At 36.4% G+C, this 15105-nt stretch overlaps 2 protein-coding genes across 4 annotated transcripts in view; one reads left to right on the top strand and one right to left on the bottom strand.

The window, feature by feature from the left end:
* Nucleotides 1-15105, top strand: part of ppt1 (palmitoyl-protein thioesterase 1 (ceroid-lipofuscinosis, neuronal 1, infantile)) — an 847627-nt gene that overhangs the window by 626811 nt on the left and 205711 nt on the right. The window lies entirely within an intron of this gene.
* ankib1a (ankyrin repeat and IBR domain containing 1a) overlaps nucleotides 1-15105 on the bottom strand; it is a 55787-nt gene that overhangs the window by 12276 nt on the left and 28406 nt on the right. For all 3 annotated transcript variants that reach the window (NM_001080992.2, XM_087294738.2, XM_087294739.2), the window contains 6 exon segments: nucleotides 905-1039; nucleotides 4740-4870; nucleotides 5432-5520; nucleotides 9834-9994; nucleotides 10292-10436; nucleotides 13575-13663. In NM_001080992.2, coding sequence (NP_001074461.1) covers nucleotides 905-1039; nucleotides 4740-4870; nucleotides 5432-5520; nucleotides 9834-9994; nucleotides 10292-10436; nucleotides 13575-13663 — 750 coding nt within the window.

Raw genomic sequence — 15105 nt, 5'->3', positions numbered from 1 at the left:
ATTGTAGAGCTCCCCATCAGTGAACTAAACTTCAACTCTGAAAACTGGACTGACAACAGTACATTGGATGGAAGAAAGTTCTCAGGTGGCTAAGTGGATTCAGAGACCTAAACAGGTGTATATAAAGGGAAAAAAATGACTGATATTTTTCTGAAGAGGTGGAAAAGTATTATGACAAATTTAGATATGTATATTTAGAGGTTGTTTAACCTATCATCACTGTAATTTGATGTAACTACAATGCAACACAATGTAACTTGATGTACAAATATATCCCATGAAGTGATTATGATGGCAATAACTTTTATCGTTATTCATTTATTTATTTATTTATTTATTTTTATTATTATATGTATATATTTTTAATAGATTTTTTTATTAGTTTTTATGTATCCCCTCGTGTGTAAGGGGTAAAATTGTTGGGGAAGGTGTTGTTCTGTAAAAAAATATATTGAAAAAATAAATAAAAAGGAAAAAAAAGAAAAAAAAGAAAAAAGAAAACTAGACTGACACAGTTTCAATTTACTAAAACTTCTATGTTCAGCTGCTTTGACACAATCTACATTGTAAAAGCACTGTACAAATAGTATGAATTGAATCAAATTGCATAACAGTGGTTTGTTCTGTAGCCAATAGAAAAACAATATTGCTTGAGGGAGCTAATAATATAGACCTTAAAATGGCTTTAAAAAATTAAAAACATTTTTTAATATAGCCGAAATAAAACAAATAAGACTTTCTCCAGAAGATAAAATATTATCAGACATACTGTGAAATTTCCTTGCACTGTTAAACATCATTTGGGAAATGTTTGAAAAAAAAAAAAAGCACAGGAGGGCGAATAATTCTGACTGGAACTGTAAATGCATTTCCTGAGTGTCTCAGTTATTTTCGACAGGAATACCTCCACAGTCATCTCCTTAGACTGTTCCTCCACTTGCTGGATAACCTCGTAGCGCGTGCAGCGATAATATCCTCCAGTAGAGGAGCTGTGTTTCTTCCACTCTTCAAGACAGATCCAGCAAAAGTCATACTTGCACTGCAGAAAGAAAGAGAACGACTCAAACAAAATAGCAACTAAGCTGATATAGAAATGAAAGTGAACAAACGATCATGTCTGCTCTGATACTTTATAGCTTTCTTTTCTTACTTGAGTGAGTTTACTGATACAGCGGGGAAAATAAGTATTGAACACGTCACCATTTTTCTCAGAAAACATTTTTCTAAAGGTGCTGTTGACTTTAAATTTTCCCCGGATGTTAATAATAGCCATAAAAATCCATATATGCATTTAAATTAGTTTACAGATGAAGTTATGTTTAATAAAGTGAAATGACGCAGGGAGAAGTATAGAACACATGAAGAAAGAAAGGTGTAGAAAGGCATGGAATGCCCAGACAGCAGCTGAAATCTCTCAGCAGTTCGTCAGCAACCCTCTGCCCTTCCTCAGTGTAAATGAATATCAGCCGCTTCAGTCCAACATCTACATTAGCAGGATGGAAGATGAAACCAGAGTGGACATTACACAGCCAAGGAAACTCTCAAATGCTTTCAGAGAAAGAAAATCAAGCTGAGGAATGGCCCAGATAATCTCCTGATTCTAATCAAATCCAATAGAAAATACCAAATAAAGCTCAGATTTGATGGAAGAGACCCACAGAAAGAAGGTAGAAATCTAAAACAAATATTAATGAATATTAAAAAAAGATTACAGGGCCAAACATAAAATATTGCTGAAGTAAACCGCATGTAGGTTTATCACTATAAACGGTGTATTTATGTGACATCACAAATTTTTTTAGCATAATATAAAACAATAAACAATTTATTTAATCCATAACATAGATATATTAACATAATGGACATGCTGCACTACAAGAAAATTATACAAATATATTTTCATTTCATGCAAACCAGTGATACAGTCATAGGAATGTTACATTTGAGAGAATTTTCGAATAACTACAACGTTATTGTGTAAAATAACAATTTGCTAATAGAATACTCTAATATACATGCATGCTCATATTTCGACAGTACATCTGGGAAATACCCTAAAGTTTTTTAAACAAGATTGGTTTGCATTTTCGGGTAGCTGATTTGCATTAAACCAGTAAAACAGGTAACTTCTATAAACTGCTTTTTTCTGTAATTTAATAGCTACAAATGCAAAAAAGCTCAGTTACATAAAGCAGCAGCAGATTTCAGGATTTCTGCAGGTTTCATCAAGTCAAATTAAAGAATTTTTAGGACTATTATGAATGACATTTCAGACCTATACAGGGATGAACATTAAGGACGAATGGCCCGGTTGGAACCAATTTTTACTTGCCTCATACAAAAATTGGGTTATTTCTTAGCCACGTTGTAAACATTGTGTCAAAACAAGATAAAAGTCTTTTTTTCAGCTTAACGTTTCTTTAATAAAATGGTTTTAAAAACAATAATGTGATATAAATTATAAAAAACAGTGTCCTCACAATGTAGCCATAAACACATAAATAACTAATAATAAATGTTATTGTACAAAAGAAAATTAAATCATATTGGGAAACAGAGTGGTTACATTTTTTTTCGATATATATTAGGGATGTAACGGTATCAGAATTTCACGGTACGGTAATACCTCGGTATGAATGTCACGGTACGGTATTTATTGAATAATTTACAGGAAAAACAAAACCTAACAAAAAATACTCCAAAAAAGTGCCAAAAGTGTCAATGACATACAAATTAGCCATCTATCTGTAAGCTTTGAAACAGGAACTTCAATTTTAATAACAAAAAAATATTAAACCATGTAAAAAAATTAAGTTTTAATTTAGTATTGTTGAAAACTCATCACATTCAACATTTAATCACTCACTCACTCACTTAGATAGAGATGGGTTTAAAGGAAAATTATCATATAAATATAATCTGGTAAAAGCTGGTATCTCTGGGCATTTACAATGTCCCCTGCAACAGAAAAAAACCCTCTCATTTGGGACTGAGGTTTCTGGGACAGAGGTATGACTTGGCCCAGGTTGACAGCAGTGGGTAACGTTGTGCATTGTCTTTCCCCCACTTGAGCGGACAAACCATGAGTGAGATAGAGGTCTCTTTGCGGTACAAGTCAATGTCTGCATCAATCTGAACAGTGTGCTGTGTTTCTGCAGTCCCCATGACTGATTAGTCGTATTCACCAACTTGCAGGCACGTGCACACACAGGGCTCAACCTGTGCAGTGCACATGCCCTTTTTAGTCTTGGATAGAAAATGCCCTTCCAAAATGATCAAAAATGCCCCCGCGACGCGACACACCCTCCGTCCCGCCCTTCAGTAGGCGCGCGACAACACCGCTCTTGAGTATGCGCGCTCAACCCCTTCCTCCCCGCTTTACAGTACGTGCGCGACAACACCGCTATTCAGTACGCGCGCCGACAACACCCGCTTTAGGTTTCGATCATTTCCAGCTCTTTTTCATCCCCGCTTCTAGCAGCACACTCCATTTCCGCATTACTGGATCTGTAGCGACAACAGACCGCAAAGGATGATGGCCAAGCCTGGGCTGATGGGAATTGTAGTTTCTGCTACCTCCCGTTCACTTCATTCGCCTGAGCAAATTTTCTCAGAAGACCTATAGTTTTACCGAGTCATGCGACTACGGTTATATCGAAAAAAATTAATATTGCGGTATGACGGTATTTACAATACCGTTACATCCCTAATATATATATATATATATATATATATATATATATATATATATATATATATGTTTAATATTAAAATAAATGTTTTTGTGGAGTTAGCGTTTTGCAATTGGAACATTAATCATGTCATTGGCTAGCTTTACATAGACATAGGAAAATTACGACCTGTTTAAAATGATTTAAAACCTTCAACACAATATTCCAGTGAATTTAAGACTTTTTAATGCCTAAAATGTTGTTTCAGTAATTTAAGACATTAAAAAACATTTTATAGACACCCTGGATTTAAATCAGCATGTGTATATTCAACAGCAACAGAGTATATCGAAGCAATCAGGGAGTAAAGTAAAGCAAGACTTTGGATTTTCACAATATAAACAGCCACCCAGACACGAGGCAGCGTTAACCGTTGGGTTTTTGTAAGAGTGTGACATTGCTTTTCCTCCACGTGCTGCTGGAATGAATAGCTTCCCTCCCCCCTGCTCTACTCCTGTCACTCAAAGCCTTAGTTAAGCCTTCATTAAGAAAATAACAGTGAGGCTATACGGCCTCCACGTCGCCTTTGTTCAAACACCTGCCTCTGACGTCAAAGAGCCGCTCTGCATCACACGTTACATCTTGAATCAGGGTCGCACACATATAAACACACTCACAGGATACCCATAAGAGATTTCATAATGACAATTGCATGTTAAAGGGGCAAAAAGAATGCAAATGCATGTGGATAAGCATGCTGTGAAGGAAGAGCAACAGTGTCCCAATAGCACCTTATTAATTATGACCTTATTAATCCATCATGTATGACTAAGAAGACAATTCTCAAACAATTCATTCGCAAATGTGTTTATCAAGATGCACTACCATTTCCTTGAGGTTTTAATATATCAAATGTGTCCCGTGTGACCGTCTGTGTTCATATGTCATCAGACTCTGCATCATTTTTAAGGGAGCGCTCCGTTTAATGCACAAATACTACTGAGTGAACAAAGCCATGTTGCAGGACTAGCAAGAAAGGAAGGGGGGGAAAAGCTTCACTGGACTGACCTTTGCACACTGCATGTGATTACAGCCTTCGTTTTTCTGGATGGGGGATTTGCAGTTGGCACAGGGTTTGGAGTTGGAGAGTAACCACAGGCAGTTGGCAGCATCTTCATAAGCTTCGCTCACACCAGCCACTGTTCAGAGAGATGCAGATGAAGTCTTATGATCATCCCTTAAACAAAGGGGCTATTTCAAACAATAATACAAGGTGGAGTGATTTGATCAAGACCCAGTCCTAATTTTATTTTCATTTCAGCCTTATTTATCAGTGGTCGCCACAGTGCAATGAACCGCCAACTATTCCAGCATATGTTTTACACAACGGATGCCCTTCCAGCTCCAACCAAGTCCTGAAACACTCTCGCAGTCACACACACACACTCATAGACTACGACCAATTTAGTTTATTCAATTCATCTATAGCGCATGTGTTTGGACTGTGGGGGAAACCGGAGCACCCGGAGGAAACCCACACCAACACGAGGAGAACATGCAAAACTAAAATGCCAACTGGCCCAGCCGGAACTCAAACCAGCGACCTTCTTGCTGTTAGGTAAATGTAAGCCACCGTGCCACCCCTGATCTCTTTTCATGTAACACATTGTAATGCAATAGGTGTATTATATTATCATGTACTGGATGAAAACAATCAAACTTGAACTACAACATAAATAAAAGTGCAGCAGAGCTCCTACATTCTTCAGGCTTCATCTCAGACACTTTCTGCAGCCACATCTTCCATGTTTCACAGTCACAGGGTTCATGAGCATCCCCAAGACACTCCCTGGGAGACAGGAAAAAACAAGAGATAAAATGAACGGTGATGACATGTTGCAGGAAACACATTAACATCTCGTGAATCTCAGAAAACCAGTCCTATATTAATAAACAGATCATATTTGAAAGAAAATGTCACATTTTAAGAGCACATAAGCTCTTGTTACTATAAAAACACATTCTTTTTAATAAAACACATGTATTTTTCATTATGTTATACGTTTATTTTGATCATATATAAGTTTTACATTTAAAGTTTACATTTATAATTTACAAATGAAAAAAATATTATTTTACTGCATTTTGTCATTTATTTTTAAAGTTTACAAATGTAATTTCTTTCTTTTCGTAGCTGTAATTTAAATAAACATAAAACAAAACTACAACCAAATTCATATTAAGGGCCCTATCGTACACCCGGTTTAATAAGGCGCAAGACGTGTTTGCCCCTATGTGTTACTTTTTTTAGACCAAAGCAACCTTAATTTTCCCATTTTCCGACATGTTGTTTAGATAGCAAATCCATTTGCGCCACTTTGTAGACTCATGGGTTTGCCGATCTAGAAAAGAGGTGTGTTAAGGTGCATTGTTGGCACGTTGCTATTTTGAGGAACTAAAATAGACTGTGCAATAGACCAGCTAAAAGCAGGTCTAAAGTCCGCAGAGCCCATTAGTTGCGCGTCTCACTTAAACATTGCTTAATACACACAGGATGTGCAGAAATATGATTGAACTGTTTGGCCATAATGACCAGTGTTACATTTGGAGGACAAAGGGGAAAGCTTACAAGCCTAGGAACACCATCCCAACTGTGAAGTATGGGGGCGGCAGCATCATGTTGTGGGGCTGTTTTGCTGCAGGAGCGACTGGTAAACTTTACAGCATAAAGTCGGCATCATGATGGCATCATGAAGAAAGAACATTATGTAGAAATACTGAAGCAACATCTCAAGACGTCAGTCAGGAAATTAAAACTTGGCCACAAATGGGTCTTCCAAACAGACCATGACCCTAAGCATACTGCCAAATTAGTTAAAATGTGCTTTAAGGACAACAGAGTGAATGTTTTAGAGTGGCCATCACAAAGCCCTGATCTCAATACTATAGAAAATTTGTTGGCAGAGTTAAAAAAGGCTTGTGCGAGCAAGACAAATTCTGAGCCAACAAATCTGACTCATTTACACCAATTCTGTCAGGAGGAATGGGCCAAAATTCCTGCAAACTATTGTGAGAAGCTTGTGGAAGGATACTCAAAACATCTGACCATAGTTATACAGTTTAAAAACAAAGCTAAAAAAATACCAAGGAAATGCGTGTAAACTTTTAACTGTCATTAATAAAAATTCTCAAAAAAAAAAAAATTAATAATAATAATTCTTTCATTATTTTGGCATTTAGCAAAGTAAATGATTTAGGTAATCCTAAAATAGTAAATTATTATTTTTTGTATGATTTACCATCAGACATTTCTTTAAAAATGCTTCTGTTCCTTTTTTATACGTGTACGTAAATTTCTGGTTTCAACTGGATATATAAAAACCACTGCTTCCATGCCTCCATCTCAAGGGGGGAATAAAACAAATATTTATATTTGTTTTATTAAAAACAAGCTTAGATTTGTCCACCTGTCAAGTTTTGGCCCATATGGGGCACAGCATGTGTGTTTGTATATAACCCAGGTTTTTGACCACACTTTGTTATTATTGTTCATCTATTTGTTTGCTGGAAGTTAGAACTGAATTTAGAAATAGTTTAGAAATAAAATAGCGTTAAAACAGAGCCCAAATGGTTCTTTTAAAAAGTTTATACCATGCTTTCTTACAAGATGTAATGTAACCCCTAGCTGTCCCCTGACCTCCTCACCAATAATGTATTGATTAAACCATTCTGCAAATGTTATTTTGGGCAGAAATGTATTGTTTTTCGCTTTAGATGCAAATTAGGCGCCACCAGCTTTTCCAGATGTGATGCTGCTTTCACAACAGATGCAGAAAGCGCTGCATATCCCCTGATCTATAATACACATGACAAATAGATCAGTGCATGAAACCCATTCATTTCAATGGCTTGTGCCATGCTAGGGCTGTTTGTTGCCACCAAATCACAAGAGCAGTGGAGCGCATTAGCATCTAGCTTGAATTCACTCCACATTCAGAAATCAAAATAGTTCAATATTCAGCTCTGTGTATTTTCCGCTAATGTAGACATACTTATTTACGCATAAATCGTACATGCTTTCAACAATATTGAATTGTCTTCCAAAGATTTAACTATATGCGTTCACTATTTACTTCTAACTCTATTTTTTAAATATATGTATTATCTGTTTTTGTCCTGTCTCTGTCATTCTGTTGCACTGTAGAAGCTCATGAAGCAGGGGTCACCAAACTTGTTCCTGAAGGGCCGGTGTCCGTGCAGGGTTTAGCTCCAACTTGCCTCAACACACCTGTTTGGGTGTTTCAAGTATACAGAGTAAAGCCTGGTGTTTACTTCTGCGCCAAGTGACCGGCGTAACCCACGGCGCATGCAACGCGCGTAGCTGTGCATTTATACTTCTGCGCGGTGTCTCTCTTGGTCTGCATTAACACTTACGAAACACTAGTTGGCAGTGAGGTGTAAATGTTCCTCTGTGTCGAGTTTCTTCGCTGCTGTTTTGCGTTTCCTGAACACTTCCTGGATGTACAAGTGGCTCAAACTCGCTCATTTTGAGGCAGGAACCGGCGGAAGTGCAACAACTTTAACTATGAGGTAAACACAAAACAAAACTTTCCATCCGGAGCTCCTTATGGGGACTCCTCACTTGTAAACAATCGCTCCATCAGGCTCGCACCATTCACGCAGCTCTCAGTCTCGCCCAGACTCGTCAGCTCTACCAAGGCAACCAATCACAGAGCTTGCGCTACGCGTCGTTGCGACGTGTAGTTACATTTTTTGAGAGGTGCACGTCAGCGACGCCGACGGCCACGGCGAAGGGCTATGCATCAGCGCCGGCGTTTGACGCAGAAGTATAAATCAGCCTTGTGTTTGATTAGGGTTGGAGCTAAAATCTGCAGGACACCGGCCCTCCAGGAACAAGTTTGGTGACCGCTGTCATGAAGTCACGAAAAAAAACTCAATAAAGCTCTTTCTGATTCTGAAATTAAGTCAGAGTATATTAGTTGCTGGTTTTGATCTATATATTTACACATTTTTGCATTAATTCTATATTTGTTTATCCATTTTTTATATTTGAACCTGATATTGATGTTGTTTCTTTACATTTGTTTATGTAGCACTTTGAGTTGCTATATGTAGGAAAATTACTATACAAATAAAAATGTATTATTATTTGTATTAGTTTTCTATGCATGAATCACACATGCTTTCAACATTATTAGCATAAGCCTTTTACGGTTTTCTGTATATCCATTGTGTTTAATTTAGTTTGTTTATATATTTGACTATTAAATTAAATTAATAAATGGGAGATTGGTTGACTAATTGCTTTAATGAACAACTACTGATCGACTAAGAAACTCTTTAGTCAAAGACATCTGTAATTATCCAAGATTTTCAGACAATATTCATAACCTAATACCATTTTTAATATGATAAATGATCAAAACTTTGTATTAATTAAATCAAAATATAATTAATTTCAGTAAAATAGTCTGATACTTGATCCTGCTGCAATGCTGAGAAAATTACGGCTCTCAACTCATTCATTTTCTTGTCGGCTTAGTCCTTTTATTAATCCGGGGTCGCCACAGCGGAATGAACAAGCAACTTATCCAGCACATTTTTATGCAGCGGATGACCTTCCAGCCGCAACCCATCTCTGGGAAACATCCACACACACTCTCACACACACTTATTCACTATGGACAATTTAGCCTACCCAATTCACCTGTACCGCATGTCTTTGGACTGTGGGGGAAACCGGAGCACCCGGAGGAAACCCACGCGAATGCACGGAGAACATGCAAACTCCACACAGAAACGACAACTGAGCCGAGGATCGAACCAGCGACCCAGCGACCTTCTTGCTGTGAAGCAACAGCACTACCTACTGCGCCACTGCTTCGCCGGCTCTCGCAAATTCACTAATAATAAAATTAACAACAATAAAATGTGGTTATTTTATTAAATTGCTTTAACACCAATATAACTGAAGCTTAGCTTAAAACGACTTGTTTTTTGGCCAAATGCATCCACAACTAGAAGCATACCTAACTGTTCTCAGAACCATTTGGCACCATAGTGGAAAACCCGCTTTCATTTATTTTAAGAGCAGTGTGGGAAAGATACGAATGAATAATGCACAGACAAAAGGAAACACACCAGCAGAAGAGATGTCCTTTTCCACAGTCTACAGCAGGGGCTTTCAGCAACGGGAAGCTCAGCGGGTCAGAAGCTCCAGGGCCTGGTCGAGTCAGACGAACGGCTCTTTCACATCTGGCTACAGGGCACCAGTGGATTGCAGGATTATTATCAACAAACGCCTGCAGATGAAAAAGAAACCTGTTAAAACCTTCTTTGTATCTGATGACGTAAATTACACAAAAACTAAAATCTCCAAAACCAATTTCAGTCTATACATCATCTAAATCAAATCGGCGTGATATTTAGCCAACGTCTGACTCCTGAGCTTGTTTACAAAAGCTTTTTTTTCCGCTTTAAACAAACACTAGCATGAGCTCAGCATTTTGATTCACAGCCAGCATCAGACTGTGTGAGATAAGACAGAAGAAATGGCAGGTCTGAAACGCTTTCTACCACTTTGTGAGCCTCGATTGTACCTTAATGTCAAACTGCAGGTAGCGCTTATCCATTTCTCTGGAGACGACGCTTTCAATGACCTCCACTGGAACCAGCTGGAAGCAGTCGTAAGCAGGGCAGAAGATGTTATGAGCCTCCCCTTCTTGGATCTTTAGATTTAAAAACCTGACATCCAGACAAAAAAAAAAAAAGTGTATGAATGCTTTTTCAGTGATGGATTTTTCCTATAAATTTTCTCCATAGACTTTACATTGAATCATAGGGAGAAAGATTGTACTTACTAAATTAATGTAAATTAAACCCAACATTAGATGTGAAGTTGAAAAATGATAAGAAATATGCAGGTTTTTGATTGCAAATCCCATCTCAGAATGGGTTATGTTGGTAAAATATTACCCAACTGACTCAATGTCTACAAGTATTAAACAATATCTAGTACTCAACATCTGAAGTGGAGTTTTTCAGAAACAGTCAAGACAAAAATGAGTGCTGTTCCATAGTTTTAGGGTGCTTTCACACCTAGACATTTGTTTCCGAACCTGTCTCGTTTGCCCAATTAGCCCGGTTCGTTTGGCATGTGTGAATCCAGCAATCGTGCTCGAACCCGCGCCAAATCAATCGCTCTGAGATCGCTTGAATGAGGTGGTCTCAGCTTGATTGAAACGAACTCTGGAGCGGATCAATTGTAGTGAGAAAGCAAACGACCCGAACCCAGCAATATCATAGCGTTTTATGGATATGTAATAGGCATACGGCTATATGAAGAGAGAATTACGAGTAGGGCGGGAGGTCATTCCAGACATCCCAAGTCCCTCGGAAGTTTCAGGAGTCTCCTGCAAATGCACAGAGACAGCCGGCAAACGAGTAATAATCTCCCGGAAATCGCGCGTCTCCCTCCCGGTCAACAAATACGTTGCGCACCCTTCCCACTGCATCCCTTTTCGCTCTTCAGACACGTCGTGCGCACCTTGTCAAACACCACCAAACCACCACCCCCCGTGCAAAATAAACACTGAAACTCTGACCAATGTAACACGTGATTTGTTTTAGCTCTTTTGGTCCGTTTAGAAATTTTACCATGTGAAAGCGAACCGCACCAAGAGCAAAAAGCAACAATGTAACAATAGTAATCTCTGTTTCGGAACAACTGAATCGATTCACAGGTGTGAGAGCACGCTTAGAAGAACTTTAATGAAAGATTTTGATCCAAATCAAATGTTGACTACTGTATTGACAGCATACTGAACTATTCATGCATTTCTGTTCAAAAGTTTGGAGTTCCACTGTAAGCCAAATTTCCACAGCCTTTCCGCCTCATTTTTCACGTAAGAGTGTTGAGTCCATTGTAGCTTAAATGTGACTTTCAGTCTCATTCACTTCTATCCATTTTTAGCAAAACTAAACAACTTATCTTGCTTGATGTTGTAAAAAAAAGGGAAAAAAAAAATCACATTATTTTAATATATTTGGAAATGCCACAACAACAATGTGAAACGGCACATACAAAACACGATATAGATTTTATTTGTTTAGATATAAACGGAAAGTAAAAGTTTAAATAAAAAAACTAAATAATGACTTTTCATGACTTGGGGAACAAATAATAAAAAAATTAAATAAAAATAATAGTAATAATAAAATTCACTGATTTTAATGTCTGAAATAGACCTTTTAAATTTCCATAATATTCCAGAAATTTCATGACTCGTAGAAATCCTATTAATATATACGTTTACAGTTTTGTATGCTGAGCAGGCTACAAATATTTAACAAAAATATCACACAAAAAAAATGCTATTCCATGCAAATGTCAACCTCGCTATGAAAAAAATGATGTTTTATTAAAATAGCGAAACGCTCTTTATGTTTTTTGTGTATGCTTCTGTTTTACAGTACTGTAAAAATACACAATAATGTTTTTAAACTATTATATTTGATTCACCAAAGTCACACAAGTGCCAATTTCATACCTGTCACATCCATAACAGAGCTTTTTCCCTTATAAACACAAAAATGTCAAATCAAATCAAATCAATCAAGTTTGATCTTATCCTTTTGATTATCATTATTTATTTTGGGTTGTGCAGTTTAATTCACAGAACAATTTCTACAAAGTATGTTGTATCCTGTAAACTTGTAGACTTTTTTGGTCACATCCATAACACATGCATATTTTCCTTATTTAAAGCATAAAACGTGTACAGATTGATATTTTTCTGATCTCATAACTCTGTGGTTAGTTGTTCTGGAAAATATAAACAGATGTTTCAATATAATGTTAACATACAGTTGAAGTCAGAACAGACTGGGACCGGGAAAAGGTTTATATATATGTTTATTTTTTCCTCAATTTTTGTTTAAAGGAGGGAAGATTTTTTCTCAACACATTTCTAATCATAATAGTTTTAATAACTCGTCTCTAATAACTGATTTATTTTATCTTTGCCATGATGACAGTAAATAATATTTGACTAGATATTTTTCACTTCTATACAGCTTAAAGTGACATTTAAAGGCTTAACTAGGTTAATTAGGTTAACTAGGCAGGTTAGGGTAATTAGGCAAGTTATTGTTTAACGATGGTTTGTTCTGTAGACTATCTGAAAAATATAGCTTAAAGGGGCTAATAATTTTGTCCTTAAAATGGTGTTTAAAAAATTGGAAAATAAGCTCTACTCCAGAAGAAAAAATATTATCAGACATACTGTGAAAATTTCCTTGCTCTGTTAAACATCATTTGGGAAATATTTTTAAAAGGACAAAAAAAATTAAAAGGGGGGCTAATAATTCTGACTTCAACTGTATACTTTCTCTGTGAATTTATGTTTTGTGTTTTTACAGCAAATATCACATCCATAAGGCTGGAATTGCTTTAATACTCATTAAACAAATATAACTTCTAATTGAATGGATGTTCAAATGTAATGCATTCCTGTGATTCAACTTTCAGCATTGTCACATAATCTTTCAGAAATCCTTCAGATATGAGAATTTGATGATCAAGAAACATTTCAAACTATTAAATTTGAATATTTTTGTGTAAACTTTGATGCACTTTTTATGATTCTTTTACGTTCACAAGAAACTCCATTAAAATGTGAACTTTATTTTTTAAGATTTAAGAGACATTTTTAAAACTTTTAAAACTTAAAAAAAAAAAAGATTTTCATCAGAGAAACCCAAAAGTCTTTGTGTATAATAATACAATAACCTATAGCAGATGCATCGTGAGGAAACTCAACACAAACATGCACCCATATGATCTATTCTAAACAAATAAACGTATATATTCCAATCGCTTACCCTTCCCAGCATGCCCGGCAGAACTCGTGTCCACATGACATGTCCACGGGGTCCTCAAACACAGATATGCTGCTCATGCAAATCCCACACTACATAAGCAAAAGACATTAAAGAGACAGTGTCAAATCTAAAAATAAACAGTACAGTTAAAGTCAGAATGATTCGCCCGCCTGTGAATTTTTGTTTTCTTTTTTAAATATATCTCAAATGATGTTTAACAGAGCAAGGAATTTTTCACAGTATGTCTGATAATAATTTTTCCTCTAGAGAAAGGCTTATTTGTTTTATTTCAGCTAGAATAAAAGCAGCTTTTAATAAATAAAAAAGCTGTATTATTAGCCCCTTTAAGTATTATTTGTTTTCGACTGTCTACAGAACAAACCACTGTTTAGGGATGCACAATATATCGGCTGCTATATAATTATCAGCTGATAATTGCTATTTTTAAAATTATCGTTATTGATCCGATGTCTAAATTAGGCCGATATCTTTAAGCCGATAAATGACGTAATAATACAGAACTGCCTGCCTCGTGCAGGTGTGGGCAGAACTTGTTCAGACTTGTCCAGTGCACTATAATGGAGCTCTCCTCACATTGTTTATTCCTTCAAAGTCCGTCCTTTCTTCATGTGGTATTGCTTGTGCGCTAATAACTCAGTAAGTAACCATGTTCCTTGATCATTGTAGATATGTTTAATTGAGTGTCATTGTGTATTTTTGTTTAAATCGCCTCAGGAAAAAATATTAAATGTGTAAACATTCCAGCAGCGTTGCACACGTGCTAAACAACTCGTTGGGTTGTTTGTAATCTAATATGATTATTTGTTATTATCTACGCATTGCTTGCCATGTGTTGTTGATGTAAGATTGTATTCAGTTTGACCCCAATATTCTAAAGATTAGATTCTTGATCGGAAGAATCTGAAACACCAAATAGGATGAATCTATGCCACATTTTCTAAAGTAATGCAATCTGTATTTAGCTGTTCGCTTGTACGGTGGCTCTGAACTGTCAAAACACCTCTAAAAAAGGCTTTTTCGGACATTACATATTTGTACATGTGTACATCACTGTAACACGTTTTATTCAAGAACATTTGAGCTGGTTTCAGTCCTCAGCTCTCTCATTTTCATCTTATTTAAAATATATTTAACTTGCATGTTGATAAAATCCAATTTAGTTTTTTAACCTATTATTTTTATGCAACAGTCAAGTTGCATGTTAATCTGCTATGAAGAAAAGGAAATGATATATTTTTGGCATGCTGATTTATGTTAAATCGTGAATATAGGTCTATATAATCACCTTGCAATTTTGAAATTATAGCTTTTTAACTTTGAGTATAAACTATTCAGTTCATAAGAGCAGTTCAATCTTGTATGAAGTTTGCTGTATAAAAATATAACTTTTTGAAATATTTGTAATTATCGGCCTATATATACCGGCTATCGGCCTCCAAATACTGTAGAGTTGTTTCAAAGGGTGCTTTCACACCTGCCTTATTTAATTGGATTGAATCGCACTAGAGTT

The sequence above is a fragment of the Danio rerio genome, chromosome 19, assembly GCF_052040795.2.
Source record: "Danio rerio strain M-AB ecotype USA chromosome 19, GRCz13ab, whole genome shotgun sequence".
Classification (NCBI taxonomy): Eukaryota; Metazoa; Chordata; class Actinopteri; order Cypriniformes; family Danionidae; genus Danio; species Danio rerio.
The sequence above is the reverse complement of the archived record's forward strand: the minus strand, read 5'-3'. Positions and strand labels throughout refer to the sequence as shown.